General features: G+C 40.7%; 1 protein-coding gene across 1 annotated transcript in view; it reads left to right on the top strand.

The window, feature by feature from the left end:
* The first annotated feature begins 1710 nt into the window (after window positions 1-1710).
* NKD1 (NKD inhibitor of WNT signaling pathway 1) overlaps window positions 1711-27987 on the top strand; it is a 108873-nt gene continuing 82596 nt past the window's right edge. The window contains exons 1-4 of the mRNA XM_062007669.1: window positions 1711-1809; window positions 1945-2098; window positions 2241-2273; window positions 2543-2700. Of these exons, the coding sequence (XP_061863653.1) occupies window positions 2074-2098; window positions 2241-2273; window positions 2543-2700 (216 nt within the window). The 5' untranslated portion in view covers window positions 1711-1809; window positions 1945-2073. The remainder of the gene's footprint in view (window positions 1810-1944; window positions 2099-2240; window positions 2274-2542; window positions 2701-27987) is intronic.

Raw genomic sequence — 27987 nt, 5'->3', positions numbered from 1 at the left:
TCATGCCCCAAGGAGCTGGTTTCATCTAAATAACTTTCTTCCCCTCTTTCTCCTCCCCAAAACAAGAAGCAATCTTCAAAGGAACAACTTTAAATACACAACATAAAAAATGGGCCAAAATAAATTATTAAAATACATAAGAAAGAGATTCACAAACGATGCATGTTATTAGCTATTTGACAAGCAATCGATGCTATCGCAATGGTGGCATTTCACAAGGCAAGAGTTTCGTTTGCTAGACAGAAAAATAGTTGAAATAATGTGAGAAATGACTTTGCAGTCATTCTAAGAACAATTTGGCTTTAAATGGTTCATTTAATGGCTTTCCACCGGCTGTGCTGTGCAGTCATTTCATACCAGACCCTCACCACATCCATGTGCTGCGGAATTCCTTCTAAAAAAGAGCTCCAAGCCTGACCCTCCTCTCCCCGTCCCAATTCCCTGCAGAAGTGTTACTACATATGCTTTGAATATCTTTTTTCAGACGAGCTCCCAAGTCTAACTCCTTCCTCTCTGTACTTGAAATGTATGGATCTGAAAGCACAGATGTGTCCTTGAAGTTTTTGGACCAGGCCCATCTGGGTCAATCTCTACATAGTTTGACTAGTAGTTTCTTGAGTAAAATTCTCAGAAGCCTTCATTTTTTTTTTTTCTTGTTCTGAATCTACTATGCACTCCCTTTTATCTCTCCCACTTGAACTACAAGGACCTCGAGGGAGATGTGATTTTCATAAACAGAAAAATAATGACCAGCCAGAGGAAGGAAACATTTTTAATGACTGTGAGAATTGTCTTTATGAAAGAGCAAGTTTCCTTTTAATTTATTCTATATGTTAAAATACACCATTCATAGAGCGGAGAAGACAGGGAGATTCTTTTAAAATCTCGACTACTCTACTAATAAAAGTAAGTTTAAAAAGCTGACAGAGACTTCGTCCTCCTGCTGCCAGCATTTTGAATCAAGAAAAGGTTCTGGATCTGACCCTGCAAACTGCATTTTGGCATTAACAGTGACTTCAGCGGGATTACTGGTGTGCGCAGAGATGCCCATGAAAAACAGTTTGCCGGACAAAGTCAATAGAGCAACTGCTTTTCCAGACATGCTGGCTGCCTTCGCAATCAAGATTCTGCTGAGTGGGGACGCGAGGGGTTCAGGAGCGCTTCATCACCGCCCCCGAGTACCAGGGGTGACGGAAGGCAGTTGGCGAGCATCACAAAAGGCCCGCGGGGCGTCCAGTGGCCGCGTCCCCTCAGCATCCCTGAAGGGGCGGCCGAGCGGCAGATGCAGAGCGGCGGCTGGGAGGGGACACTTCGGCCCCCGGGGCAAAGCCGCTTGGAGTGAAGGGGGGGGCCGGGCGGCGCGGAGCGCAGCTCCTCCAGCGCCGGCCGCTCGCGGGGGGCCGCGCGGCACCAGGGGAACGGCTCTGCCCGGCCGGCGGCAGCGGCAGCAGCGCGGGCCGGAGCCGGGGCCGGGGCCGGGGCGGGCGGCGGCGCGGGGCGGCTCTGCGGGCGCGGCCGCCGCGGGCGGGGGGTGGGGGGGTAGCCCGGTGCATTGTCTGGCCGGCGCCCGCGGGGCTGCGCGGGGAGCGGAGCGGGGCCGGCCCCGCCGCCCGTGCCTGGCTGGAAGTGAAACGCGCCCCGGCTGCTCCTTTTTCTTTTTTCTTTCTTTCCTTTTTTTTTTTTTTTTTTCTTTTTTTCGAGCCTCCAAAAGGCTCCCTCGCCCCTTTCATCCGCCGCCGCGGCCCAATGGGAAGGCGGAGGCTGCCTGCAAGTGGTCTAATCTCAATGAGGTGTCAATCATGTTCCCCGGTGGGTGAAGTAAGGTCTTTTGTAACCGCCTCTGTCTTTGGGAAAGAGGAGAGAGGAGGCAGGCTGGAGCGGAGAGGGGGACGCCGGCCCGTGCTGCAGGAGAGGAACTGAGATTTGATCTCGCTTGTGCGTTAGCAGGGAGAAGCGGAGCACATGGATTTCTAAACACGCTGGGATTTTACATATCTACAGAAATAACAGCAAGCGAACCCGACCCTACTGAAAACAGTCAAATGAATCGTATTTGCAGATCAATGCAGAGAGATGGGGAAACTTCACTCGAAACATGGTTAGTTCCTTTCACTTGCTACTTCCTTAGTCCCTTCCCCTTATTCGGATTTTACTCGGTTTGTTGCTGTGATTTTTTATACTGGTGTCTAATGATCTTCCTTTATTATTTCCCCCACACACTTTCCTCCGGATCTGCCTAGCTGCCGTTTGTAAACCCAGAGAAAGTCCAGAAGGTAGGGATGGCTCCTTACTGCTAGTAACTTTAAACGCCTTACCCCGGTCTGGGCGGCTGCCCCCGGCCCCCAGCCCTCTCCCCTCAACTTTCCGCCGCGGTTTGCGCGCTGTGTGCCGGCCCCGGCTCCAGCCCCAGTGCCAGTGCCGACTTCATCCCCAGCTCCGGCCCCAGCCCCGGCCCGGCTGCGGGGATGGCCGGGGGGATGGCCGCGGGAGCCGGGCGGGCTCTGCGGGCGGCTTAGCGGCGGCATTGTCTCCTCTTTTCTAGGTGATAGTTTTGCAGTGAACGCCTCTCTGGCTCGCAAAGGGCTGGAGGACTGGATGGTGAAGCAGAAATACTCCGGGGGCAGCAGCAGCGGAGGCAGTAGCTCGGGACTCCAGCAAGGCTGCCAGCACCGGGCTGTTTGCAGGCTCTCCAGCGCCAGGGTATGTCAGCTTCCGCGCTGCCCCCACACCCCCGCCCCTTCTTTTTGAAAGAGGGAAAACCAAAAGCTCTTTCTACATCGCTCCCTCCCAAGGGTCGCTTGTGCAAAGGAAGGGTTTTCTTTGCCCTAATGCTGCTTCAAGGGGCTGCCTGTGGTGTGGTTTCCTTCAGTCCTTTGATGAAGTTAGGAGCTGTAGAGTAAACTTGGTGCTGGTACAGAAGCCAGGGGAGTAAGGGGACCTGTCTACCAGTGACAATTAGAACAAAACCCTTCAGAGGAGCAAACAGAATCTCTGGGAAAAGCCCAGCACCCTACCAATGTGCGCAAACTTGGGAACCCTGATTGGTGGACAAGTTTGTCTGTGACATTTTGGCAGAGCAATTCAGGAAAGAAGTCCCCGAAGAGTGTATTGTTATTTATTTACTCTTTCCTAATAATGTGTGGTTGACTTTCTCCATATGAGTTACTGCACATGTCACTTGTCCTGGTTGTTACCACACTGGTGACTTTCCACCCTTTTCCTCCAGCCCTCCCCTGTGAAGCTGGGCTGCAGGGAATGGTTAAGTTGCCTCTTTTTTTTCTTTAAATGTTGTCTCTTTAAACAAAAAGGCATGATGGGAGGCAAACAAACTTAACAATCGTTAGATATGGTCCTCACAGTCTTTCAGGGTATGATCCAGAGCTTATTGATGTTTACTGAAAGACTCCCATTGACTTCCCTGAGCTTTGGATCAAGCCTGAAAGCTTCATCAGTGGAAAAGTAACCTGAGAGATGGGGAGATTGGAATCTGTGCTTCCCAGCAAGGAATGCGACTCAGAAAGTACAAGCAGAGGAAGGCCACCAAACCTCCTGCAGGCTCTTCGCTTTGTTAGCCACCAGTTCTATTGTCAGAAGCCTGGACTTCTCCTGTCTCAGGAAAAATTAACTCCAAGTGGAGAATACTTACTTGTAGGTGAAGTGTTACAAGTGCATAGAAGATGTGTAGTATGGGAAAAGCTAATAAAGACTTTTTAGATTCCACTAGTATTGTAGTTAGAGGAGGATAGATTGTTTGGGATCCACTAGTAAGTAACAAGAAGGGAGTAAGCTATTGATATGTTTGTAATTGACAAGCATAATCACTTCACATTCAACTTGCAGGTGTGGTTGGTTGAAGTAATTTTTATTGTGCTTTGTTTGGAGACGATTTGTCCAGAGAAAGCAGTTGTCATTAATAATAGTATATACATGTATGATACAGATGCAAAGAGTAAAATAAAAGCACATACTTTTAATTATTTTTCATTATTCCCATTTTAGTGAGTTAAGGTTTTCAGATATGTACATTCAGTACATTTCTCATAAATATTTTCTAGGAAAGAAGCTCAACTCACCAAACTAAACATAGGTTTAAAATACAAGAGGTAAAGGTCAAAACTTCTGACTTGAGCTTTGTGAAATGTGTTTTCTTCCACAAAGACATTTTGCTTTCTGAAAAGAAGGAAAAAAGAAAAATCTCTTTTCAAAGATACTTTGCTATGCACAAAACTCTTCAGTTTTCTGTTCCATGAGGTATGTTCAGCTGCAATGACAGTAGAACAGTATTTCTCTTCTTATTCAAGGTGTCCTCATCATAGCTCAGCAATTAGCAAGCTGTTAACTAAAAATTACTCTAGAGCTTTACTACATGATAAAACTGTAAATAGGTTTGAGTCTGTTAAAAAGCACTGTTCCCATGAGGCTTTCTGCTGTCATCTTGATAGAGCTGTTCCTGAATGTTTGAAAATATTTGCAATTTATTGCCCAATATATTTGGTAGTCTCTGTATGCAGCATAGCCTGTTAACTGATTTACTTTAATTGTCATACTGTCACTGGCACACTCTGACAGCTACATTAAAGTTCCTTTAAAATATGAACTTTTGATAATATGGAAAGATGCATTTCTAATCCTTTATTGGAACCAGATGTGCCATATGTACAGTCTTTTTGTCAAGGATTATGGAGTCACAGCTATTGACTCCATAACTGAGATTGCATGACTGTTTTTCTTCTGAGATCTCTTTGATCTCTTGTATAATTATACCAAGATACAAAGTGAATTGTAGCCTAACCTCTTGGCTCTTTGTTTACCTCAAGATGTAGAAAACCAGCCACTTCTACTAATGGTTAGTCATAGGGGATTGTGGGGGACAGCTGTGCATTCCCCAGTAATGTAGTACTGTTGTGCTTAAGTTGACCAAGGGCTCTTCTCTTTACTCCTCCAGATTTCCTCCCAAAATGTTCAATTAGCTTACAAGGCTCAGTGGAATAGTACAGTTTTATTGTGTCACAGATGAAACTTTGGCTTCTCATTAAAACATGAGGTTTTTTTTTTTTTCCCCTGAAATAGGTCCTAATTGCTGCATTTGTGACTTAGGGCAGAAAGTGTTAGATCAAACACTGATGGAAATGTCTGCATTCAGGGAAACATCTAGTTGAGTTTAAAAAAAATAGCATCCTAGAAATAATTTTCCTCCTAGGAATCCTTAACCAGAGTTTTGTTGATGGTGGTTTCATTAGTATGTAGGGCACTGTTTGGTGAAATCTAGTGTACTTCCAAAGACCTGCCGATGGGAGAGGAGAGCATTCGGTTGCTTCAAAGTCTGCAACTTCAAAGATTTGAATCATTTTGATTAGAACTTGAGTGTTGATAATGAAATTTTACTTATTGCTCTATATAGGCCAAAAAAATCTGTCTTGGTTGCAACTGGAAGGCTGGTTGCCTCAGGAACAGAGACACTGAATTGTTTTGCTAAAGTTTAGTTGTCTGAGGGAGATGACACTGAAGTTCAGGGGGATTCATGTAGTGTTTTAAAAGAATGAGTGACTAATACAGGAAAGAAATGAAATTTCATTTGTACTCCTGTCTAGAGTGATTGAATTTACAATAATTGTGGAGGGGAGGTCTTTATGTCCGTTCACTCAAGGGGTGTTTGACACAAGGAAGGCTCAAGAATACACCACATTTCCTCTTCCCTAACTGCAGTTTTGAGACTTTCTTGGTTAGAGCAAACTTCCCTCAGTTGATATGCTGTCCATGTCATGCCCCATCTGTCTGCATCTCCCCCCTCCAATTCACTGGAAGAAAGCAATTAGTGTCCGGCTATTACCAAATACATCAGTCATATAAGCAGCATCTCCTAGTAAATGATTGGGTGAAACCACGAGCTGGGGGAAGGAGAGCGTATCTGAAGGATGCACTGCTGGTGCGTGTCCAAGGTTCTGTTCTGGGCTGTGATCTTATTAAACCACTGCCACCCTCCCATCAGGGGCTGCTCTGCTCCAAGTGTTTTAATCACCAGGGAGTCTGTAGGCTGGGCTACATCCTCTAGAGTGAAAGAAAAAAAGAATTGTCTTGCATGCATGAAAAGTATGAGGTCCAGAGTCATCTAGTTTCAAAGCTACCTGAAACCAGTGGGATTGTTAATCTGTTAGACCAACTGAATATACATCTTTTGCTGCTTTATGAATGAGTTAACTTGTGCCCAGAAAGGTTTTCTGATGCTGTGGATTATCCCGTGTAATACTTAAGTTTAATTTTATTCAGTGTGTTTACTTTTACAAACTATTTTTGGAAATCAACGTTGTTTGCAAATATTCATGTGTTTGTTTATTTAACTGAGAAGTAGTTCCATGCTAGAGGGGAAAATACTAAATATGACATTTGCTTAGTTCAATTTACTTTTATCTTCAAAGCCATAGGAAATGTTACTTGTTTATTGTGTGTCTCATTGAGATCTGGGCTTGGGGTTGGAAAATAAAAAATCTTGTCTTTTAAGTTAAATTTCAAACCGGCTCACAGTGAGCCAAGTTGTAAGTAATCATTTTAGGTAAAATCGAAAAGACTTTAGCTTACCACTTCTGCTGGGTTCATTGGTGATAGTGATCCTCATGTTCAACCCTAATTGATGTTAATTAGAGTTGAGTATCTGGTCTGGGAATAATACAGTATGAAATGCTGAGGCACATCACTGCTTCAGAGGTGGGGCTTGTTCTCCATTTGTTCTGTGCCTGTAACTGCCAGTGACATTAATGGGCATTCCTTGCATGGCTGAGAGGAGACTAGGCCAGTGTCAACTTAACTGCTCCTCTAGAATGATCTTTCTTACATGTGAAAAAAAAAAGGCCCTTCCCAATCCCCCACTGTTAAATAACGTGTGTGTGTGTATGAAAATACATAGCCTTATGGAAGCCACAGTTGGGTAGCTCATTCATTCAAAATGAAAATAATAAACAGAAAGGAGACTTTTTTTTTAGTGGCTTTATGGCTTAAAGGCTGTTGAAGTGGAATGTTTAATTGTAGTACTGCTTTGGGGTCATCTCCTGGGTAGAATGACATTTGAAAGACTGCCTTCTTACTGATACGGTGGCCAAAGCAATTAAAATTTCCTTGGGTGCTGTCTTGTGTGAGTGCCTGAAGTGATCTTTTAAACTGAAATGTTTTCAAGTACATTAATGGCAGTCTTGTGTAGATAATTATTTGTATTGACTCAGGGGATTTAAAGAAACAATGCAGTCAGAAGTGCTAGATACGAGTATGACAAAAAAATCCTCTGAGATACAATATTTTGTATGTGGCATGAAATAAAATTGCCAATCTTTGCATTGAAAGAGAGAGAAAAATCCGAGTCTTATTTAGTGTTGAAATTTGGTGCCAACAAACTAAGATAATTTAATTAGTGGTGCACATAGTGTATCTTGACAGCTCTGGTTTGGGAAAATTATAATATGAATATTAACAATCAAAGAGTCTCTGAAAGTATTAGTGCCATGGTGATGAGATTAGTGAATTGGCCAATACTGCAGCAGAAAGCTGGATTCCAAGGGAATTATCCTTGAATGATACCAGTTGGTGCAATTAAAAGCCACAATTCAGTTGCCATATGGAAAGTGTTAGGCATCCTTACATGGTTTCAAAGCTATGTGCCGGAGGTTAAATTGACATATGAAGAAAAGCATAAATTAAATATTTTGTGTTATGAAATTAAAAGTTGACTTTGCTTGAGCCATATGGAGGAGGTGGATTGAAGAGAGTCTGTATTTCATCTTGGTTTATAGGTGTTTCAGATTTAATGGGTGCACTTTTAATTTGGCTTGTTGATTGGAAAGCTGAATGGCCCATGAACTTTCTGCAAACAATCTCATTAAAGTAACCTTTTTTTTTTTTGGTCTTTAACAACCCTCTTTCTCCCACCCCCCTCTAAAGTGGAGTTTCTTATGTTGATGTTTGTAAGAAGGAAGCATATTTTGTGTAGTGGCTATGTGAAGTTCTCATCTAGGTGAAGTCCCCATCTGTGTGATACAAACTGTATCTCCTAGGCTATCCACAGTTCCTCTTGGCTTATTAGAACTTTTATTCTTCTGAATGAGAAGGCCTTGGCTGCAGAGTATGTTTTCTTCTCTTGGCTTAGTGAAACCTTTATTCTTCTGAATGAGAGGGCCTTGATTATGCATTACATTTTAATCTGTAAATTGGGAAGAAAAGTAACAACAGTACATTATATTCTTTATTGATTTAAATGTAAATAATGTACTCCAGACTTTGCACTAAAACTCTAGTTATAACAAAAATGGGAAATTTGTAGCATATGATTGTTGACATATGGGAATGTTCTTTACAGCAGCGTTCATTAACAGAAGGGTTTTCTGTACGTTTTGTGAGATCTGTAATAAGACCCAGGAGAAGCTCAGTAAGTGGCTATTTGTAGGCACTCTTCGGAAGAAGATCTTAGTTGACTTTTACGGTTTCTTTTGAATTCAATTATGAACAGAGGAAAGAGAAGTCTTCTGAGTATTGAAACTTTGTAAGAGTTAGTTTTCTCAAAGTTGGGGAAATAATTGTTCGGTGATGATATTTAAATCAAAATGGAACATTGCTCTCTGTGCTGCAGATGTTGGCCTTTCTAGAAATCCTCGTGGATGGATTTTGCTTTGTGAATGTCAGCATCAAAACCTGGTTGGAAAGCAAACGGTAGATGCTGAAATGTTCAAAATACGTGAAGTATTTTTTGGTAACTAAACCACTTTTCTAGTTAATACACTAGTTACTCTGAATACTTGGGAGTTTTCAGACTATGTGATATTTATAAATATCTTTTCATGGAAAATCAGGTATAGTTTTAGTTCAAAAAACTAATGTGAATAAATGGTCAAATAGACTATCTCTGTGAATTTATTTAGTCGTATCTGCCAACACTGGCAGCAAAACTGAACTTGTATTTACTCCTACAGAGTAACTACAGCTATGGGAGACTGAATTGGACTGTATTCCATTCAAGAATTATTAACCAAGTTCCAAATGCAAAGTCTTCATTGTGTCTGATTTCTGAGCCAGCAAAGTATGTTTGTGTTGGAATATCTCATGACATTTGTCTTGCAGTGGTGGAATGCCAGTGGTGTTAGCTGTGGTGAAAGGACTGTGCTGGCACAGATATTTTTACTACTGCATAATCTAAGAGAGAAGGGAAATGGCCTGTGTAGGTTCAGCTATTGCTATCCTGGTCCCTCTGCAAGAGGTACAGCCATACAGTGCATTTACTTTTTGTAAACTTGTGTATTTATTGTCATCAGAGCAATGTGGCATATATTGTAACTTACAGAATAGTGATGATGCTTCTGAATGTGAGAGACATCGGTTTTGGAGTTGGAAAATGCTGTATAGTTAGTGTCTTCCAGGTAGACTGCAGTCACATAACAAATGCATGTCTGCTGTTGAATAAGGACCAGTCTGTTGGCTTGCCATGGGAGTTGACATTCCAACAGGCTTATATTGACAAGTAAGCGTTCAGCCAGATTTCTTAAAACCTATATGTGTGTGTCTCACGTGACTTCATATGTACCCATCATATGTGAAAAATACTTCTGGTTTAGTCATACAGAATCATAATTGCTTGAAGAAAGGAATGGTTCAGTCTCTTGCTGGGAGGTCCTATAACAGCTGTGAAATTGAGTACCACTGGTTTCGTTTGTGTGGTGTGGCCTATTGTATATGATAGGGCAATAAATGATCCTATTGTTTTAGTCTATAAGAGTTTTGGTGGAGTAAATCCTTTTGCTCCTCAGAAGATCACATTGTGGCCACAGGAGACTAAAACACCATCAGTGCCTGAGAAGCTCCTCAGTGGCCAAGAAAAGCTCCATAAAATTACACCTAGAAGATCCCACCACACTAATCCCTTGACAGTGGTAATGAAAGGCCCTGTGGTTCCCTGGTTCAAACCTAGATCCCTGCCAAATGTACGTGAGAAGGAGTTGTTCCTTAAATCTGAAGCTGTTAATAAAATGTAATACTTGTGAACAAGACATATCAGGCAAGCAGCTTTTCTGCTTTTGTCAAAGCTCAGATAGTTTGATAATTTTCTCAGATAACCCTTCTCAATCTGAAAACTCAGTGAAACTCAAACTCATCAAGCTGACTGTGAATTATACCTCGAAAAGTGCCATCTACCAGACTTGCTTTTGGTCTGAGTGCGTTTGTATTCAAATGCAGACTCAGTAGCATTTGTCCCTTATATCATTTGCAATGAGAGTCCCTTGAGAATGTGAGATACTCCCTTAAAATGTGGGAGGGGATCAGTTATGTTTTAAGCAAAATTCACAGCAAAGGACTTTTGAAGTGCCTGGAATTTTCAGCCATGTATCCTTGGACTTCAAACTAACAAATGCAGGCAGTGTATGTTGCTTTAGCTTGGAGATGGATTGGCATGTGGTCAGAACAGTCTTGTGCACTGTCCATCCAGAGAAATACTTTGTGTTTTGCGATTAGAGTGGAATTTAATGCATTTGGGGGCATTGCTGTGGCAGCTTTAAAGGGATTAAGTATATTGAGGTTCCTATTAAAGTATAACATTGTGATTCAAGATCTGTGAAAGAAAATCATGCATGGGTGTTTGATCTTGGGGTGCAGCCACACATGCTGTGAGGCATAAAATAAGGGGATAAACTCAGTAGGGAAGTGACAGAACAAAGTACTGTCTTGCAGGAGGAATGGGATTTGGGAGCAGCCTTGGATCTTTTGATCCATACTCTGATGCGAATGATGAGTGCTACGGAGGTGACAGATTTGTCTTGGGGGAGGAAGGAGAATGGTGAGTAGTGTATCACATTGCCCTCAGAGATAGTTTGCTGTCTGATTCCCCAAAGATTTGATGGTGGTAGGTAAGGACTAAGCTGATTCTTGTTGTCCTGTGTTAAAAATCTTTTATAATTCCAAGAAGGTTAGTTCAAGAGAGTTAGGTAAAGGCGGTAGTAGCTGTAAAGCTAAGCCTTACGCGTTAAAGGCATGTAAAGGACAAATGCCTGTTTAGGGGAGCGTGAATTTTCTCTGAGCATAAAGTGCCCCAGTCCTGAGCTCACAGAATAACAAGCACCCTCTGTATTGCATAAGATGCTGTGGTTAAGGTTATATCAGTGTTTCTGTAATAAACTACTCTTTTTGAAACAATAAATAATAATTTTGCTTGTGAACTTTCCAAGTCTCTCTCTGTTCACATAGTGTACCTGTGTATAAACTAGAGACACTTATTCCCCTATAAAGAGAGAACATCATAGTCTAGCAAACAGAATATCTGTCATTCCAGCTGAGCAAAGGTCTAAGGCAATAACCCAAAATATCCTGGAAGAAATTCTAAAAAGCATTGAAGAAATCAATCGTCTGATCCTAGAGGAAGGTCTTTGATGTAATCCTGGTAAGTTTACACTGGGAGACTGCCTATTTCTTTATGGTCAGCCCTAGAGTTTCTATATGAAAAGTGGATCAAATAATTTCATATGCTCCTGCTTTAAAAAAAAAAGATGGTTGATAGTTTTCTAAAGCCTACACACTGTTTAAATGTAGATTGTGGCTTTTAGCCGAAGCCCAGGTGGGGAGGAAAGGCTTTTCAAAACAAGTACTTACAGGAAAATAAATAATACTTTGATATTTTTCCCATGGAAAAACTGTGCCTCATTTAGCCATCCTGAATATTTAATTTTATTTTGAGGATAAACTTCATAGGTTATCTCAGTTAAAGCCATTTTTATTTATGCAAAGCTTATGTGCAAGGTCTTGTTCTTGATGTGGATATGTATGTAAAAGGAGTTTTTCAGAATACCATAAATAAATTACTTTTAAAGGTGTATTTTTTACTAACTCAGTGCAGTTAGGTAAGTCTGGTTTTAACATCTTGAAAAATTCTGCGATATTGCTCTGATACGTTTTTATGTGAAAGCCCTGCTGTAAGAGTGAGGAAGCTCCTCATTGCTTTCAGTGGTTTTAAATCAGGTTCTCAGCCACATCAGTGGAGGATGAGGGAAGGATCAAGTGGTGAAACTAATAGTCTTGTTATCTAGCAGCTACATTGCTAGTGGAGTGGCAATGTATTTTCCCCCACAGATGCAGTTTATCTGATCATTTTATGACAGGTTCACAAAAGTTTCTCCCAATTGTACTGCTACTTAAATTCCCTCTTGTAATTAGCAATATAATTTTGCAGATAGATTTGAAAAGCATGTTTTGAGAGAGGCTATTCCCACAGCACTGCTTAATACCCATTAAAATACCACATTTTTATTATATGACGTTGATTTCTCTCTAATTAGGTTGGTTTGTTGAAGTATTGCACCACAGTCACACTCTCTTTTTCCTTTTTCCCCCTCCCTCCCTTCTACTCTAAGACTGTTTTTAATTATTTATGACCAATAGGAAACACACAACATCTCTAACTCTGTACTAATGCACAGCATAAAGAAGTAAATGAGATCTCTTCCTACCTAAGCTATTGTACGGGGCTTTTCTTTGAAGGGCAGTCACTCTTGCTTTAAAGCATGGTGACATGTAACAGAAAAGAAAAAAACCCCAGCATTTGGAAAGGAAGTATTGTATTCATTGATGCTCCATGGACTTCATTGGAATTTGCTCATCAGCCTTACCATGGCACTCTTTTCCAGATGTGCTGTTTGATTTTTTTTTTTAATGCAATTTAGAAAAAAATGAATGAAGTAAATTTTTGTGAGGGCTGTGTGATGAAAGTAGGATATGTTGAAGTAGCTTTGAGCCCTTGGACATTTGCTGTTATCCAGGAGACAAGCTAGACTGCAGCATGCAGGTGTCGTCTGTGCTTAGTCAGTGAACATCCATGTGCTGTTTAAACATGGGGAAAAAACTCTGCTAAAATAATTTTTCCTCAGTCTATGAGCACTTCTGATTTTGCACATTTTGGAAGGATAGAAATTGAAGACACTGCAGTGAGAAGCCCCCTAGATTTGCCGGTAATAGACGACGGGTAATGTCCTGTGGGAGTAGCAAAAAGACTGTGAGGTCCCCAATTAGCTCTGCAACAGTAATCTGACCCTCCTTGTGTGTTCCTGATGGCAACATGGACACTCCTGGTCGCCTCAAAAAAATGAGGAGAATTTCACCACCGCTGGGGAAAACAGGAAAGCTTGTCAAAGAAGAACAGCATGGTTGGACAAGAGAAGTGCTAATGTCATGCCTTTAGGGATATGTTTTAAGTAAGGAAGGAGTCCTGGCCTATTGTGCAGCCAGAGTGTCTCCTAATGTCAGCAGGACCCCTAACTGAAGACAGAGTGAGGCTTCCTCATTCTACTCTCTCAACAGACATGGGGTCTAGTCAAAATCTGCTGTTATTGCCTATCAGTTCCAAAATCCAGGAGTACCAGGAGTGGATAACCAGTTCTGCCTTCAGTTAGAAATGTGCAGAAACTCTTTTTCTGAGAGGCATGCCAGTCTGAGAGACATGTCAGATCAAGGGTAGCGTTTGGCTTTAAATGGTGTCAGTATAGCTTTCTGATGCCAACAGGCTGGGTGCTAATAGCTGATGGCAGGACTGGGCGGAGGGAAAGTAGCTCAGATGATAAGACAGTCTTCTGATGTTCAGTCTGTAAATGGGGGAAGAGGGATACAGGGAGAGGGAAACTGTGTGTTAGCTGGACTTAATAATCCACAGCCAAGAGTCTTCTCATGATGATGGTGACTAACAGTGAGTAGTTTGTCATATAGTCTGCATGCCAGACTATATTTTGTACAACACTGATTTGCAGTGGCCTTTCCTGCAGGTCGATGCCTTCCTTCTGTGTCAGTGCTGCTTTGTCCCTTGCTTCTGTTGACCAAGTTGTGCTAACAGCAGGGTTTACCCTAACTTCATGTGTGTGTTGGAACCGCCTGCCCATGTTTTACAGAGGGTGCAATGGTACAGGTTTTGCCACAAAGTTTTTCTGACTGTATGCTATTGATAGGAGAGATTTTGGAGTGATCTTTGTGGAACATAAAGGGTTATGTTGTTGAAGTTACACAGGCGCCAATCCACTGGCACACCGCAGGTGATCTCGGAGTGAATGTTGTTTAAAGCGCCTGTCCCACGGTTTCACAAATGTGTTCTGACCAGAGGATGTTTTTCTAACTTCAAAGGGCTTCTCAGCCTGGCTCTGTGCCTCACAGACTGAGTCCACAATTCCTCTCTGCTCGTGATGTGTTCTAACCATGTGTGATTTTTTTGGTATGTGGTGTTTTCTTAAAGCAGCATTGACCTGTGTTCAAGTGAAACTGGCTCTTAAGCTTGTAAACACAAGCGTGTCGTGTGGGCAGTTTTCATCTTAACCTGATGTGTGTATCTTTTTTTTTTAAGAGCAAGAATAGACATCAAAAGGAGGAGTAATTTATAGGAAAAGGGGGAAAAAAAAACCAACAAACCCAGCCAAAACTTGCAGCAGCCTTTTGAGTTGCACCATCCAAAGGCTTGTCCTTGAAGATCAAAGTGTAGGTCCTTTGCTGGCCATAAGGAGAAGAGCATATTTCCTCCTTGGCACTGGTAGTGTTACAGTAGGTTACTTTGTCTGGAATGTGCCTCTGCACAAGGAACGTTAAAAGGGAGAAAACAAGGCAAAAAGGAGTAGAAAGTGGAAAGAACCTAGGACACTTATCAGTGACCTGATTATTTTTTTTTCCTTCCCTCCCTCTTTATGAATGTCAGAACAAGTTTGTGTGGTTTTAAATATTAAAGGTTTCTTTTTCTTCTGTAATACTTTGTAGTATAGTTTTCTGATGGGAATTATTTTCAGGTTAATGCAAAACACACTTTCTTTTTATGCTGAGAATTAGAAATGACAGAGTCTTTGTGGGACAAATTTTGTTACTGTTGGAGTCCATCAACTCTGCTGAGAGCAGGAGTAGGCTCTGATATATCTCCTGAAGTACACAGTGCTTCATGAGTCACATGACTGGAGTGCTGCTCTTGAGAAGAGACAGGCAGGGCAGGAGAGGCAGAGGGGTAGCCCTCTATGTTAGGGAATGTCTTGAGTGTTTTGAGGTCAACAAAGGATAGGGTCAAGTGTCTATGGGTAAAAGTCAGGAAGAAGTACAACAAGGAGTATCATGGTAGGAGTCTGTTATAGACAGCCCAGCCAGGATGAGGAGGTAGACAAGAGGTTCTTTAGGCAGCTGGGAAAACTCTCAGGATTGCTGGCCCTTGTTCTTAAGGAGGACTTCAACCTATCAGATGTCTACTGGGAATACGACACAGTAGTTGTTGGCTGGTCACCAGGGGTGTTCCCCAGGGCCTGGTGCCTGTTTTGTTTCACATCTTTATCATTGATTGATATCTAAATAAATTTGCAGATGACACCCAAGCTGGGCGGGTGTGTAGATCTGCGTGAGGGCAGGAAGGCTCTTCAGAGGGACATGGACGGGCTGGAGCAGTGGGCTGAGGCCAGTTGTATGAAGTCTGATGGGAAGTGGCTGAGGGAGCTCTGGGGATGTTTAACCTGGAGAGGAGGAGGCTGAGAGAAGACATGATCACTCTGTACAACTACCTGAAAGGAGGTCGTAGTGAGGTGGGAGTTGGTCTCTTCTCCCAAGAAATGAGTGATAGAACACAAGGAAATGGGTTCAAGTTGCTCTAGGTGAGATTTAGATTGGACATTAGGAAGAACTTTTTCACCAAGAGGGTTATTAAGCATTGGAAGGGGCTGCCCAGGGAGGTGATGGAGTCACCATCCCTAGAGATATTCAAAAGATGCATAGATGAGGTGCTGAGGAATAGGGTTTAGTTTAGTGATCGTCTTGGCAGTGTTAGGTTAGTGGTTGGACTTGATGATCTTAGAGGTCTTTTCCAGCTGTAAAAATTCTATGATTCATTAGCTATGGTTGTGAATCTGGGAAGATCTTGTGTTCCACTAAGTTGCACTGGTGGGCACTGGTCTTGGCAATGCTTGTGTATTCATTAAGTGTAGAAAAATAGGCTAGTTTGAGGTTTTAAAGTAACAATTTTTAATTTACTGTTATTACTAATAAGGATGTTTTTGAGTATATTAAAAAAAAATCCAAGCCAACAGCAAACCAAATTCTTTCTTCAAAGAAAACTATACCTTACAAGCCAGACCATAATACTTTCTGTTTGGTCAGTGATTGAAAAGGATCATCTGCTGTGGGAACAAAACATCATACTGTGAATGACATGCCGTGAGCAATATATCTCAGCTGTGCAAAGAAGTTTTGCTCCTTGTGAGTAACAGTGCTGCAATCTACCACTCAATAATTAATCCAGCTTTCAGATGTAGCTTGATCCCAAGGTCCTCATCTTGGATGAGGTCCTGGAGATGGTGGTGATGTCTAGGACCTAATCCTTAACAGCAAACAACCTGTGCTACCCTGCCATCCCATGGTTATCTACAGGAACCATCCCACCCCATTTATTTTGGCTAGTTTTAAAGCAGGTGGCCAGGATGAATTCCTACTTTCAAAGTCACAGCTGCTGCTTTGAAATTGTGTAAGAAGGGCTTTGGTTTCTTAACACAGAATAACTGAGCTGCTGTTTGGTATTAGAGCATCATTATTCTGGGAAATGCACTCTTCGTTTTAAAAATATCTTGTGTATGGAAGTTGAAAGTTTATATCTCGTGATTCTAAGGGCAAAGAGCTGAAAAAGTTCCTTCTTTGACTGACGATTCTAAGAATTCCTCAGTGACTTGAGTGAATGCAATCAAAGGTAGTATAAAAAATTAATAGCAATATCAGAAACATAGTTACTGCAGGAATCTCCCATTTGTTGGTATTAAATAATTTGGGGAGGGAATGAAAGATTTTTCAGTTTTAAGTGTATGTCTTTGTGGCAGTTACCCCGCCCAAAATGTGGTGCCATTATCACTGAAACAATTAAAAAGAGCAAGTGAACTTCATATTGTCACAGTAATTGTCCTCTGATTAAGTAGAAGGAAATGTTCCATTATAGATCCTCTCCTTGTAAAACTTTGTTTCAAAATAAGCCTTCTCGTGTGACTTTTCAGTAGCGTCAGCAACAATGTCAGCAGAATAGTGAATTTGTGTCGCTGCAACTATAAAGAGAATTCATGAAGGAGTTTGTGTTAAGCATAGTTTTCTTTTTTCATAAAAAAGGATTCTCTTCACTGTGGTTTTTTTTCTTCTTTTGTATTCCTTGGCACCTTATGATATTATAATTTTTTTTTCCTACTTTCAAAATGTCATAGATATATATTTATAAAAAATATGTAAGCGTTTTCCTAGTGTAAGAGAAAGTACATTCTATGCAAGGTACACAGCATGGGGTTTTCTGGGCCTTCAATCTAACACAATCCAGTCTCACAATAAATATATCAAACAGGACTGGGCAAAATGCAATCCTCTCAGACTGGGTGAAAATGTACTCTTAAGAAAGAGATGAGGGAGGGTTGGTTAGAGGAAAAGCTAGACCTTTCCTCTGAAAGGAGGCCTGAAAAAAGGTGAATAGGCAGAGAGTGGAATGCTGCTTCATCTTATGTAGGCAGATTTGGTAAAGGATGGAAAGGGCGAAATTAGGGTTTATGTAGTATTGAGGACAAATGAAAGTCAAAGAAATGAATGTAGGATTTGTGTACATAGGATATAACAAAATTGTTGACTTGATTGTTACAGGGAAGGAGGTGATAACGGGCATGTCGTGTGTACAGGCAGTACAGGTGGGATATCTGGGCTGTATTCTTAATCCTTTTTGCTTCAACCACAAAATATTTTCAGTTTGTGTTTTTATTTTGTGACAGTAATTAGTAGTAGCTTTCTTGTCTGTTGGAAGCTGTGTGTTCTACAGTGCAGCACATATATTTATCCATCAACAAGTGGTGCTAGACCATAATTTTATATACAGATATAAGGCAGAAAGATCCCTATGAAGTTGGAGCTCCAGTGGTTCTCAGGCTTACCATGCAGCCCCTGCATCTCTGATAACAGGTTGTGCCTTTGCCAGCTGGGCTAAGCAGAGTAAATCCTTGGGTCTCTATTTAGTGGCTGGGATTTTCACATATAGGATGTCAGCCCTGTTCTACTTAGGGAGAGAGGGTAATAGCTTAAATAGAGCTTTCTTAAGCACTCACCAGGTAGGTAGGCTTTGAAGTCATTTGAGATTAGAGGACTGCTCTGTGGATTTCAATGTGAAGTTAGGAGGTGTTTGTTTTGTGGGTGGTCAGAAATGGATAGCTGTTGGCTGTGGTGCTACCTGGTCACTGAAACACTGAATTTATGGCTTAGGAGTGAGATACAGGAGCCATGTATTCAAGTCTAGACCCTCACTTAACTATACATCCCTTTTCAAGTTTCTCAAATGTCAGTCTTCACAGACACCCAAGACACCCCAGCATTTGCCACTCATATTGACTTCTTTTGGAAACTGCTAGGTTTATCAACTTTTCCCACTTCCCCATCAGGGAAGTAGGGATGAGTTTTATCCTTTCACCTACCTAGGATGTTAAAGTAGACAGAGAAACATTTAAAGTTCACGATGAACTTCGATGCTAGCTGTACGCTTAATTCATTGCTATGTTTTTATGAATAAGCCAGGTATTTGTTGCCTGCTTTCCTGGGAAAATTAACAAAACAAGAAAGAAAAAGAATGTTTGAATTCCCCTTGGAGTTTATATAATCCTCCTTTGTGAAAAAGAAAAGCAAAACAAACAAACCAAAACCTTCTCTCATTGTTTCTTCTTCTGCTCTTCTGCAATTTTCTTAAAATCCTTTCGGAAAGGAGCCTTTCTGAACTGTCCAGCTCTCCTCACAATCCAGTGGCCCAAGAAGTCTAATTCTAAATGCTTGTAATAACATACAGTTTTTACATAAGAATAGAAAATACATATTAATTCCTACTCATCTAAATGAGAGTTTGGATAAGATTAGGAGTTGGGGGAAGAGACATATCTTTAATGCATGAATCTCCACTCCTTGTAGAGGCTTGTCCAAGGACATGTGCATTCAAGGGATGTAGGCTTCCTGCTTATTGCTGTACCTTGCTTTTGGTAACACATATGAATTCAGTGCCAGGTTAGTAAGGATGTAAGAATAGAGCATATGGCTAGCATATGTATAAATCATAATAGGCAAATAGTATAGGATGAATAGAATGCCAGACTTATACCACTGTTACTAGATGAAATATAGAGTTTTACTAAAGGGTGAAGAAAAATGTTAAAAATTGGACAGAAGATGAGCTCAGCTGCACCGGCTAGACTTGAGGCTTTGCAGGGAGATGAGCTTTTTTTTCAGATGTTTGCTTGAATAATGAAATCATTCCCTCTTGAAAGTTATTCTACAGAGCAGCAGTTTGTACATGAGTGAAACTGGTCAGAATGTTTACCATGAACTGGAGTGGTGAGTGAAAACAATAGGCTTTTGTTTGCACTGGCTTTGTAATGGAGAGCCTTATAATGAGAGTGCCTCATCTTCTAATGAGCTTTTGTATCACCTGGGGCAGGTTTACAGGTTAATTAACACCTCTTCCCCCCTCTTTGTTGTGCTGGCAGTGATGTTTCACCCAAGGTCATATTTAGAAATGGTGACTGATGGTTTCTGATGGATACTCCCAAGATTTTCAGTTGTTGCCTCTGAATTCTCTGTTGAGAATGTCTTGAATGTCATTTGTGCTTTTAAACAATAGAGAGCATAGTCAAATGTATGGTGCTGAAGAGGCACTCTCTTGTCCTGTTAGCCTGGCAGCAGCGAGCACACCCCTACAGCTGTGTGTTTGCAGCCAGGCACATCCCAGCCTGTAGCTTCCCCACTTTCCCCTTGTTATAAATATGAAGCGAATTCAGACAAATTCTGTCTATCTAAAGAGGATTTAATGGCATCTCAAGAGCCATTATCATGTATTTAAGGATGATTTCTCTGAATATTGAATTGTAAGGATGGTTTTAATCTAGCAGCTCTGTAGTTTTGGAGAGTTTGATCAGTCTGTCTGGAATCATTGTACTTGAGTCTGTGTTGGATATGGGCATTTTTTGTTAAGGGTCTTTTTTCCATTCCCTTTGGAGACTTCAAAGTTTTCTTTACTGCCTGTTGCCCACAGATCACACTTGCTCAGCAGTTGCCCTGTGCTTCTTTCTTTCCCACTCAATTCCTCAGGTGTCAACACTGTATGCATTAGATACTTCTGTTTTAACAGCTATTGCCTTTACCTTAGCTTTATTTAAATGCTGCATTGTTCAGAAACTAACTCTTGGTGGAGAAAAAAAGCCACATGGCAATCTAACCATATGGGTGTGGGACGTCAAGAATTCTTTTGCCATCATGCATCGGCTTGCACACCACACTGACATTTGAGGCGACTATGCACCATACATACTGGCTAACCATACCATATCCACATTACTAACAAAAGCATGTGCAACATGTATGTATTTTTGGAGCTTGAGGAATTTCTCCTTGCATCTCCTGCTTCCTTACTTACCTGTTTTGTGAGTGGAAGGGTGGTTAAGTACAGCCCAGCTCATGAGTAGAATCGTTTTGTGAAGGGGACAGTGCAGAGGCAGTGCTTGCTGCTTTCCTTGAGGCACAGGGGAAATTGGAAAGGAAACTGTGGTTCGGTGAATCATAATCATCTCTCAGACAGCTCCAGGGGCAGAGCAGCTCTCGGCTGCTGCCTTTGCTTGTGGTGGATTATAGGGTCATAACACAGCCCACTATGCTGAAGCGGAAAAGCAGTAAATTCTTCTGGTGCTGCTTTGTGTTGTCTAGAAATGAAGAATTCCTCTATAAGAATGTAATGCTTTTTATCCAACTTCCCAATTCCCGTGCTTCAGCAGTATATTTATCTTCACCGTTTTCATGCTGTGAATAGAGGAAGGCCAAGAAACATGTATAAAGGACTTCATTTACAGCCAATGATATGTGCAGTATAGCATCCTATAAAGTTAACAGAGATTAAGGTGAATGACCATGTGAGCAAGGGAGGCATCCCATCAGGAAATATGTCTGTTTCTGTGTAGCAACTAAAGCAATACTATCTACAGACTTTGAATCAAAAGACTTGGACAGCTAAACAAAGCTAATCCCCAAAGATGTACTACTGAACTCATTTCCTGTGTATGGAACAAATTTTGTAGGAGTTTCGAAAAGCATTTTCCAACCATTGTCAGGAGAAGAGTTGGGGGGTGAGCTGTAAAATTCTGATCTGGTTTCAGACTTTCTCCATATTTGTGGTTTTGGATTTAGCTTGTATCTAGTTTGCAGAGATATTTACCCATGTGTCTTGAGAGCTGTGCTGTGATAAGTGTGAAGCATAAGTCTTGCTTTTTCAGCACGTCTTTATTTTAGAAAATATTTATTTCTGCTGGAGTCAGACCTTTTACTGGGCAAACTCTGAATATTCTGGCAAATAAGGACAACTTGACTAGGCCTAGTGGAGCTGCAAATGTAGAGTGTTGTCTGTGAAAAATAATGTTTCAGTCTCATAAATTCTCTTGAAGTAAAAACTCAAGTTTGCATACCCTTGCAGAGAAGAAAGTGTCTTATGGTATCTTTTTAGGAGAGCTTTTATTTCTTTGTTTCAGCGTTTATAGAACTTGTTATATTTCATTGCTCAAGCAATTGAAATTAATTGATAGATGGGAAAGGGCTTAAACTCCTTAAAAGATTTAAAATTCCTTGGTTTTGGAGACCTTTGTGAGAAAGATGAACATTAAGAAGTAGGTCTTGTAGTGAGTGAAACTTTTTTTTTTTAAGCCTAAATTCAATAGCAAGGACAATTCTCACTTTGGGTAAAGAGACATCTGCTTAGACCTGTTAGGCTAGGTCTGATTGGGCAGTGTGTTTACAGAGTGGGAGGTTAATGCTCTACATTTGAATTCTTGTGAGAATACATAATTTATGAATGACAATGAGAAATGATTACCCAAATGTGAACAGAACAAATAAGCTAGGCATTGAACATGCTTTCTCATTGTATCTGTAGCCTGGTATGTAGCACTTAATATCATTTCAGACTACATAAAATTGTTCAGACTTCTGAGCAAAGGCTGATAATGTGTGTGATGGTCCTGAGATGATGGCAAGCAAGTCCATCAGAAAGTGCATGGTGTCTGTTTTCAAAGGGGAACTTAGTGCTGATTTCTGTAGAGTTAGACTCTGGCAGTCATAATTGTGTAGCAGAGAATGTGAGGGGCACACAGGCATTCTCAAATGCTTGGTACTTTGACGTAAATTTATTCTATTTACATATTTCCTGTACACTGACAAACAAGCCGGTGGGCAGAATCCTGAAACTATTTTCTCAGGCAGAGTTCCAGTTGATTATTTTCAGCCCTGACCTCTTTAGTATTGCTTGTTTAGAAGCATTTGAATGTGACCTTTAGAGAAATCATCTTTCCTTTTGTTAACTTTTTGAACCTCTCATTAGGGATTCATCTCTCAGTAGGAGATTTCAGTGACTTCAGGCTACAACCTCAGCTGAGTTGTCACTTGCTGCTCATTTTGGTACATTACAGGGGACATTGGGACACTGCCTGTTCAGAAACTAGCTTAGACCTGCAGTATTGTTACTCTTCCCTGTATCTCATTCCTTTTGGAGTTTACAAGTACTCCTCTGTTAGCCGTATTAGATCTGCAATATCTTTTTGTTCCCAGTGAAACTCCCAAAGAGATACAGGTTGAACATGAAGAAATTCCTAGAAGAGCTAAGGGTGGTTGAACTAAGATGTCTCCAAGAGCAAATGATTTCCTTTTTCTGTATATAGGGAAACTGATAAGACTTCTTGTTGTAGAGTGAAAGAAAAAAAAAAGTACTTTTATTTATCAGTAATTTATGTGCTTACTTATCCAGACTTTCATTGTCATACAGAGTATTTGCACAGTAGCTATTCTGGAATACCTATTGCAATCAGTGTCCATGTGTAAGCATGCCGGTGAATGCTACTGAATGAGAATTTAGGTTACACAAGTTTAAAAAAAGGTTATTTAGAGCTGTGAAGGAGTATAATTAGGGACAGCATCGTGGTATAGACAACCATCTTGGGATAGATTGGGTGTAGAGACATGTTAATGGGAATCTGTCTGAGTGTGGAATAATTCTTGGGAAATGGTACAGGTTTTATTTTCTGTCAGAACTGTTAGAACTGCATAGTTTACATCTCTGGTTTTCTCGAGTATGTAATAGGTCTTCAAAGTTGAGTCGATTTTACTCAGTTCATTTCAGTTTCTTCCACTGAAAGCACAGAATAATCATGTGCATCCAGATCAGCAAAATCAAGATTTATGGGATTTTTCTTCCTTTCAATGAATATTGTGTATGTGATACCATTCAACATAGGAGTGCTGTTACTTTAGGCATGGCTTGAGCAGATTATACTGACAGCAGCTAGCTGTAATTCAGAGCTCCTTCCTTTACAAAGATTAATGATCCTGGAAATAATAAATATATTGGAAATGCCAACCTTGGAAGTTTTCCATTCAAAAATAGAATTGTTTGTGTAACAGCAGACATCTTCCCCTGCTATTTCCTATAACAGTGCAGAAGTAAAATACTAGAGCACTAAGGTTTCAGTATCTCAAAGGTGCTGTTGGAGAGAAAAGATCCCTTCATGAGGAATATATGTGTTGGGAAGGGCAGGAAGAGGGTGATGACAAGCCATTTTGTAGTATCACATTTGCTTATGGCTTATGGAGCATACTACAAAGAGCTCGAAGCTTTTAACACGTCTGAGCATTGTTGACTTTTGTGCTGGTTGCCATCATTCAGTAGGCAAAAAACAACTCAGCAGACACAGGGGCCAAAAGCTTGCTTGCTGTGAGTGGGCATTGTTTTGGGGGAGAACCAGTAACTTATTTTCAAGTTTGTTACAGTACAGACCTAGCAGTAAATTAACCATGACATTAAGAGGGAACGTATGTATAGACATTACTTCACAGAGTTGTCATAAATTCTGCTCTTGCCATATTTTAATTTCCAAGGCTTTTGAATCTCAGACAAGGTGCTATAGATGTAGTTATTAAATTCTGCAGAAATATTTTTATTGGATAAGACATTGCTTGATGATGTAGCTGTGAAAGCCAAATTCAGAGACTAGCAAAAGGTTCTTTATCCATGCATTTAGGAGGAAAAATATTATTTTTTAACACATTACTGAAATAATTGTTTTAAATTTACCTTCTTTTTTCCTGAATATACTTATGTGTGTGTATATATATGTATATTTATAGTGTCATAGTCGTGACAATATAGGATTTATTCTTTTTGTTGTTGAATCATCAATAACATTGTCATCAATAACACATGTGGAACATGCAGCTTTGGAAACAGTGATTCTAACTCTTGTGGTGCAGCAGACACTTACTACTGTAGAGTGACCTGAGGACATCCTGCCCTTTTTTGAATACTCTGGAGAAAAGACACTGGATGGGATATAAAGGAAAAAAATCCCAAAAAACAAAACCTAAAGAATCTCTTAGAAAGTTTTCACAGGGTGTTTCTTTCTTTTAGTGCAAAAGTTAACTTATGTGGGAGCAGAGTTAGAATAAATATTGCTGAGAAAACAGTGTCTAGTTCCCTGCTTTTCCAAGATTTTTCCTTCATGTGCACTGAAAAGGGAAGTCATGTTCTGTGCACTTTTTTGTACCAAAATTTGTATTGCTAAATATTTGGTTTCTCCTGGAGGCTGTTCTTTTGGGTGGCGATTTCCCTTAAACCATACAGGGACAGTCAATGTCAGAGGAAGCTTAAAATAGGTTGTCTGCACTGAGCCTGTATTGGCAACAGGGCAAAGAATGGAATGGCCGAGTGCTGGAAGAGTTAAACCCCACCTCATCCCACCTTATCTGTGAGGCAAACCTGCCTGGCTAGGGTGGAGATATCTTAGGAGCAAGTACCTGGAAGGCTGATAGATGTGTTTAGTTGCAGTTTTGGGACAGATGGTCTCTGGGAAATTGAGGCTGTGGACACATTAGTGAGGGACTGTTCCGTGGAGTACTGTCTGGATTCCCTTATACCCCATGGTAAATACAAGGTAATTTGAGGCAGCTTATGCCTTTATTTACCCCACTGGAAGTGTTGACATGAGCTATTACTGTGGAATGCCTACCATGTAGCCATACTCTCAGATGTCCTGATGTTGAGGAACTAGCTAGAAGCACTTTGCTAAGATTCATCCAGTACAATTTCCTAGCTCTTAGTCATCTGCTCCATAAACTGTGATAGCAGACCTGTATCAGATAGCAAAGTCCTACAGCTCCTCATCTATAGCTTGGAACAAAATTTAAAAAGTTTAATTGTATGGAGTTTAATTTGATGTAATATTAATTTATATAGTGTAAACATGCTAGATAGATATTCTGTTGCTGGAATTAATCAAGAAAAAAGTCTTATGTGTAGAATTCTCCTCTTCATCTTTCTTTAAAAACACACACATTTGCTCCTGGTCCATATTTAATAGCACAGGTAAATGAAGTCCTTTGCCCCAAAACAGGTATAAACCACCATTCTGCCCTGCCAGCATGCCTCGGTCATGACTTGGAGAGCCAGAGCTTGGCCTGTCTGGTGAAACTGCCAGTTGTGTTGCAGACACCTACTTAACAGAAACTGGAAGTGAAATCACTATTTCATTTAACGTTGGCCACCTATTGGATAATAACTTTCAGCCACCATAAGACTGGGCAGGATTTGAAACAGCAGCTTGTTATTGAAAGACACTGTTTCCCTTTCTGATCTTCTGAGCCAGCTTGTCCTCCAGAGGCATTTAAAAAAAATGACTGGAGGGTAAGAACATGAAATTTCCCTGCCGCTTCAAATGTGTTTGCCTGTGTTTCGTTCTCACACACACCATTTAAGGCTTCAGTTCTCTGTTCAGTGTTTAGTTCTCAGGTGCCATTTGGCTTCAATTTCCATGCAAAATTTTTGGAAACCAGAGATGATTCGGAAGGGGGTGAAACCCTTGTCCTACAAGATTCTTTCTGAAGCAGGCAAAAGGTTTCCCTTCTTGTAAAGATCAAGCAAGTACTCCAAGCCCTTGAGAGCCAGCTTGGTTCCTTACTCTTGACGCACAGGGATCAGGACACTTCTGCCAAGAACTTTCCTTGCACTTGTGTTAGCGGAAGTGTCCATGATAAGGAGAAGTTGTCGTTGAAGTCTCGTGGCTTTGACTGCAAAGCCTTTTCATTTTTTTTTTGGTTTTGCATGAAGACTGTTGGTATTTGTTGTTGTTACATAAAAATGTGACTGAGGGTTTATCTTTTCCTTTGAGATGTATGGCACTAGCTCTGGAATTGCTTCCAAGTTTACAAAATGAGTCTGTGGTTTAGACCTCTCTGATAAACATTTTTGTTGTTGTTGTTGCAAAGTTGGATCAGATTTTAGTTGTCATAATGGTTGGTGGAACTGGCAGCTTGCATTTTAAATAATTAGGAGATAAAATTGGACTGTGCTTGAAATCCAGCCTGTCTGATATTTTCGTGCTTTACTTACTGATGTTTTTAATCCCCCTTTTAACTTTGAAGACTAATGTAAGGCAGTTAAGAACTGAGGGTTGATAATTTTATTTGTCATTTTTGAAACCTAGATCCAAGCCAGCTTCTCTTGCAATATTTCAGCGCCGCTCTCCCAGGATGCTTTGAGATAAATCAGTGTTTTATCAAAAGAAGTAGGCCTCTTTTGATGGTAACATTGTAACTTTAAGTATTCATTCAAATTTGCAGATTTGAGACAATTATATTGAAGTTCCAAATAAACTTTACTCTTTTTTTTTTCCCAAGTTTTTTTTTTTCTTACCCTCTTCTTATTGCTGGACACGGTGCCAGGGGAGTGGTGAGGGAGGAAACATAGCAGAACAGTAACCTAAATTGGGAAACATTCTCCCCACTTACAGAATCTGCTATATGAAATGGATGCATTGAAAATAGTCCTTATACAATTTTGAATTGAGTCACGTTAAGGAGAAGGATCCTCATTTGCTATATTGTTCTGAGCTATTGGTTCTGGTCTAGAAGTGGATGCATTTAACAACTGGAGATGTAATTTTCTGTATCATTAGAATCAAATTAAAAAAACAAACAACCAAACAACCAAACAACCAACAACTAAACTTGATTGAACTAATCAGAATTTTTCATTATCCTGTGCATTCATCAGAGGATTAACAAAAGAAAACTCATGACAATGTGGCTCAGGCTGTATCATCTATATCCAGGCTTGGAGAAGGAGATGTGTTTTGGAATTAAGTAACATAGACTGCAAGCATGGAAGTCTAACTCAGATGCAGATCTCTTAAAAATTGTCTTGATTTTACTGAGTTGGCCTGCTCAGTCCAGAATCATCATGTGAAGATGGAGAGCTAGAAGCCTCAGGTTCATATACATCTACGTAGCTACAAATGCCACTTCCAAGGAAATTTTTTTTTCTTAACAGTCTACCAAATAAGCCACAGAAGTATAGTTGTGGCACCTGCTCTCACTTTGCAGTCTCATAGGCATCTTCAAACAGAAAGCACAGAAATTCAGGGACTTTGAATTGAACTTGTTTCCTTTGTACTGATGGTCTCTCAAGTAGAGAACTGAATGCGGCAGCATGGAAGAACATAACCTTTCTTTCTTCTGAGCTGAGTCTGTTCTAAGGATGAGTTGACTACTCAATCTGCTTTCTTTCAAAGGATGTAAATTCACTTTATTCTCTTTACAGTTGATTTTCTGTAGAGATTGGGCCTCCCAGTATTTTTTGCTCTGAGTAGCTTGTGGGAGGAAATCCAGATGCATAGGCAACTGGCAAAGCAATGTTGTTCTGCTGATGGTGGCCTTAATTAGTCGTGTCTAGATTAATTAGCTGATCCATTTGTGGAGACAGTGTTTGGGGAATAAAGTAACTGGGAGTGTTGTAAGCCAACAGTTAAGGCTCTTGCCCAAATATGAATAAGAAACCATGCACTAGATGATCCTCTCAGAGCAAGTGTGCTCTCAGTTCGTGCTTACTGTGCATACATATACACAATTTTAAACAGTGAAAATAGGAGTTTAAAAAAACCCTGCTGTTTG

The sequence above is a fragment of the Colius striatus genome, chromosome 14 (assembly GCF_028858725.1).
Source record: "Colius striatus isolate bColStr4 chromosome 14, bColStr4.1.hap1, whole genome shotgun sequence".
Classification (NCBI taxonomy): domain Eukaryota; kingdom Metazoa; phylum Chordata; class Aves; order Coliiformes; family Coliidae; genus Colius; species Colius striatus.
This window is presented reverse-complemented; position numbering and strand designations above follow the sequence as displayed.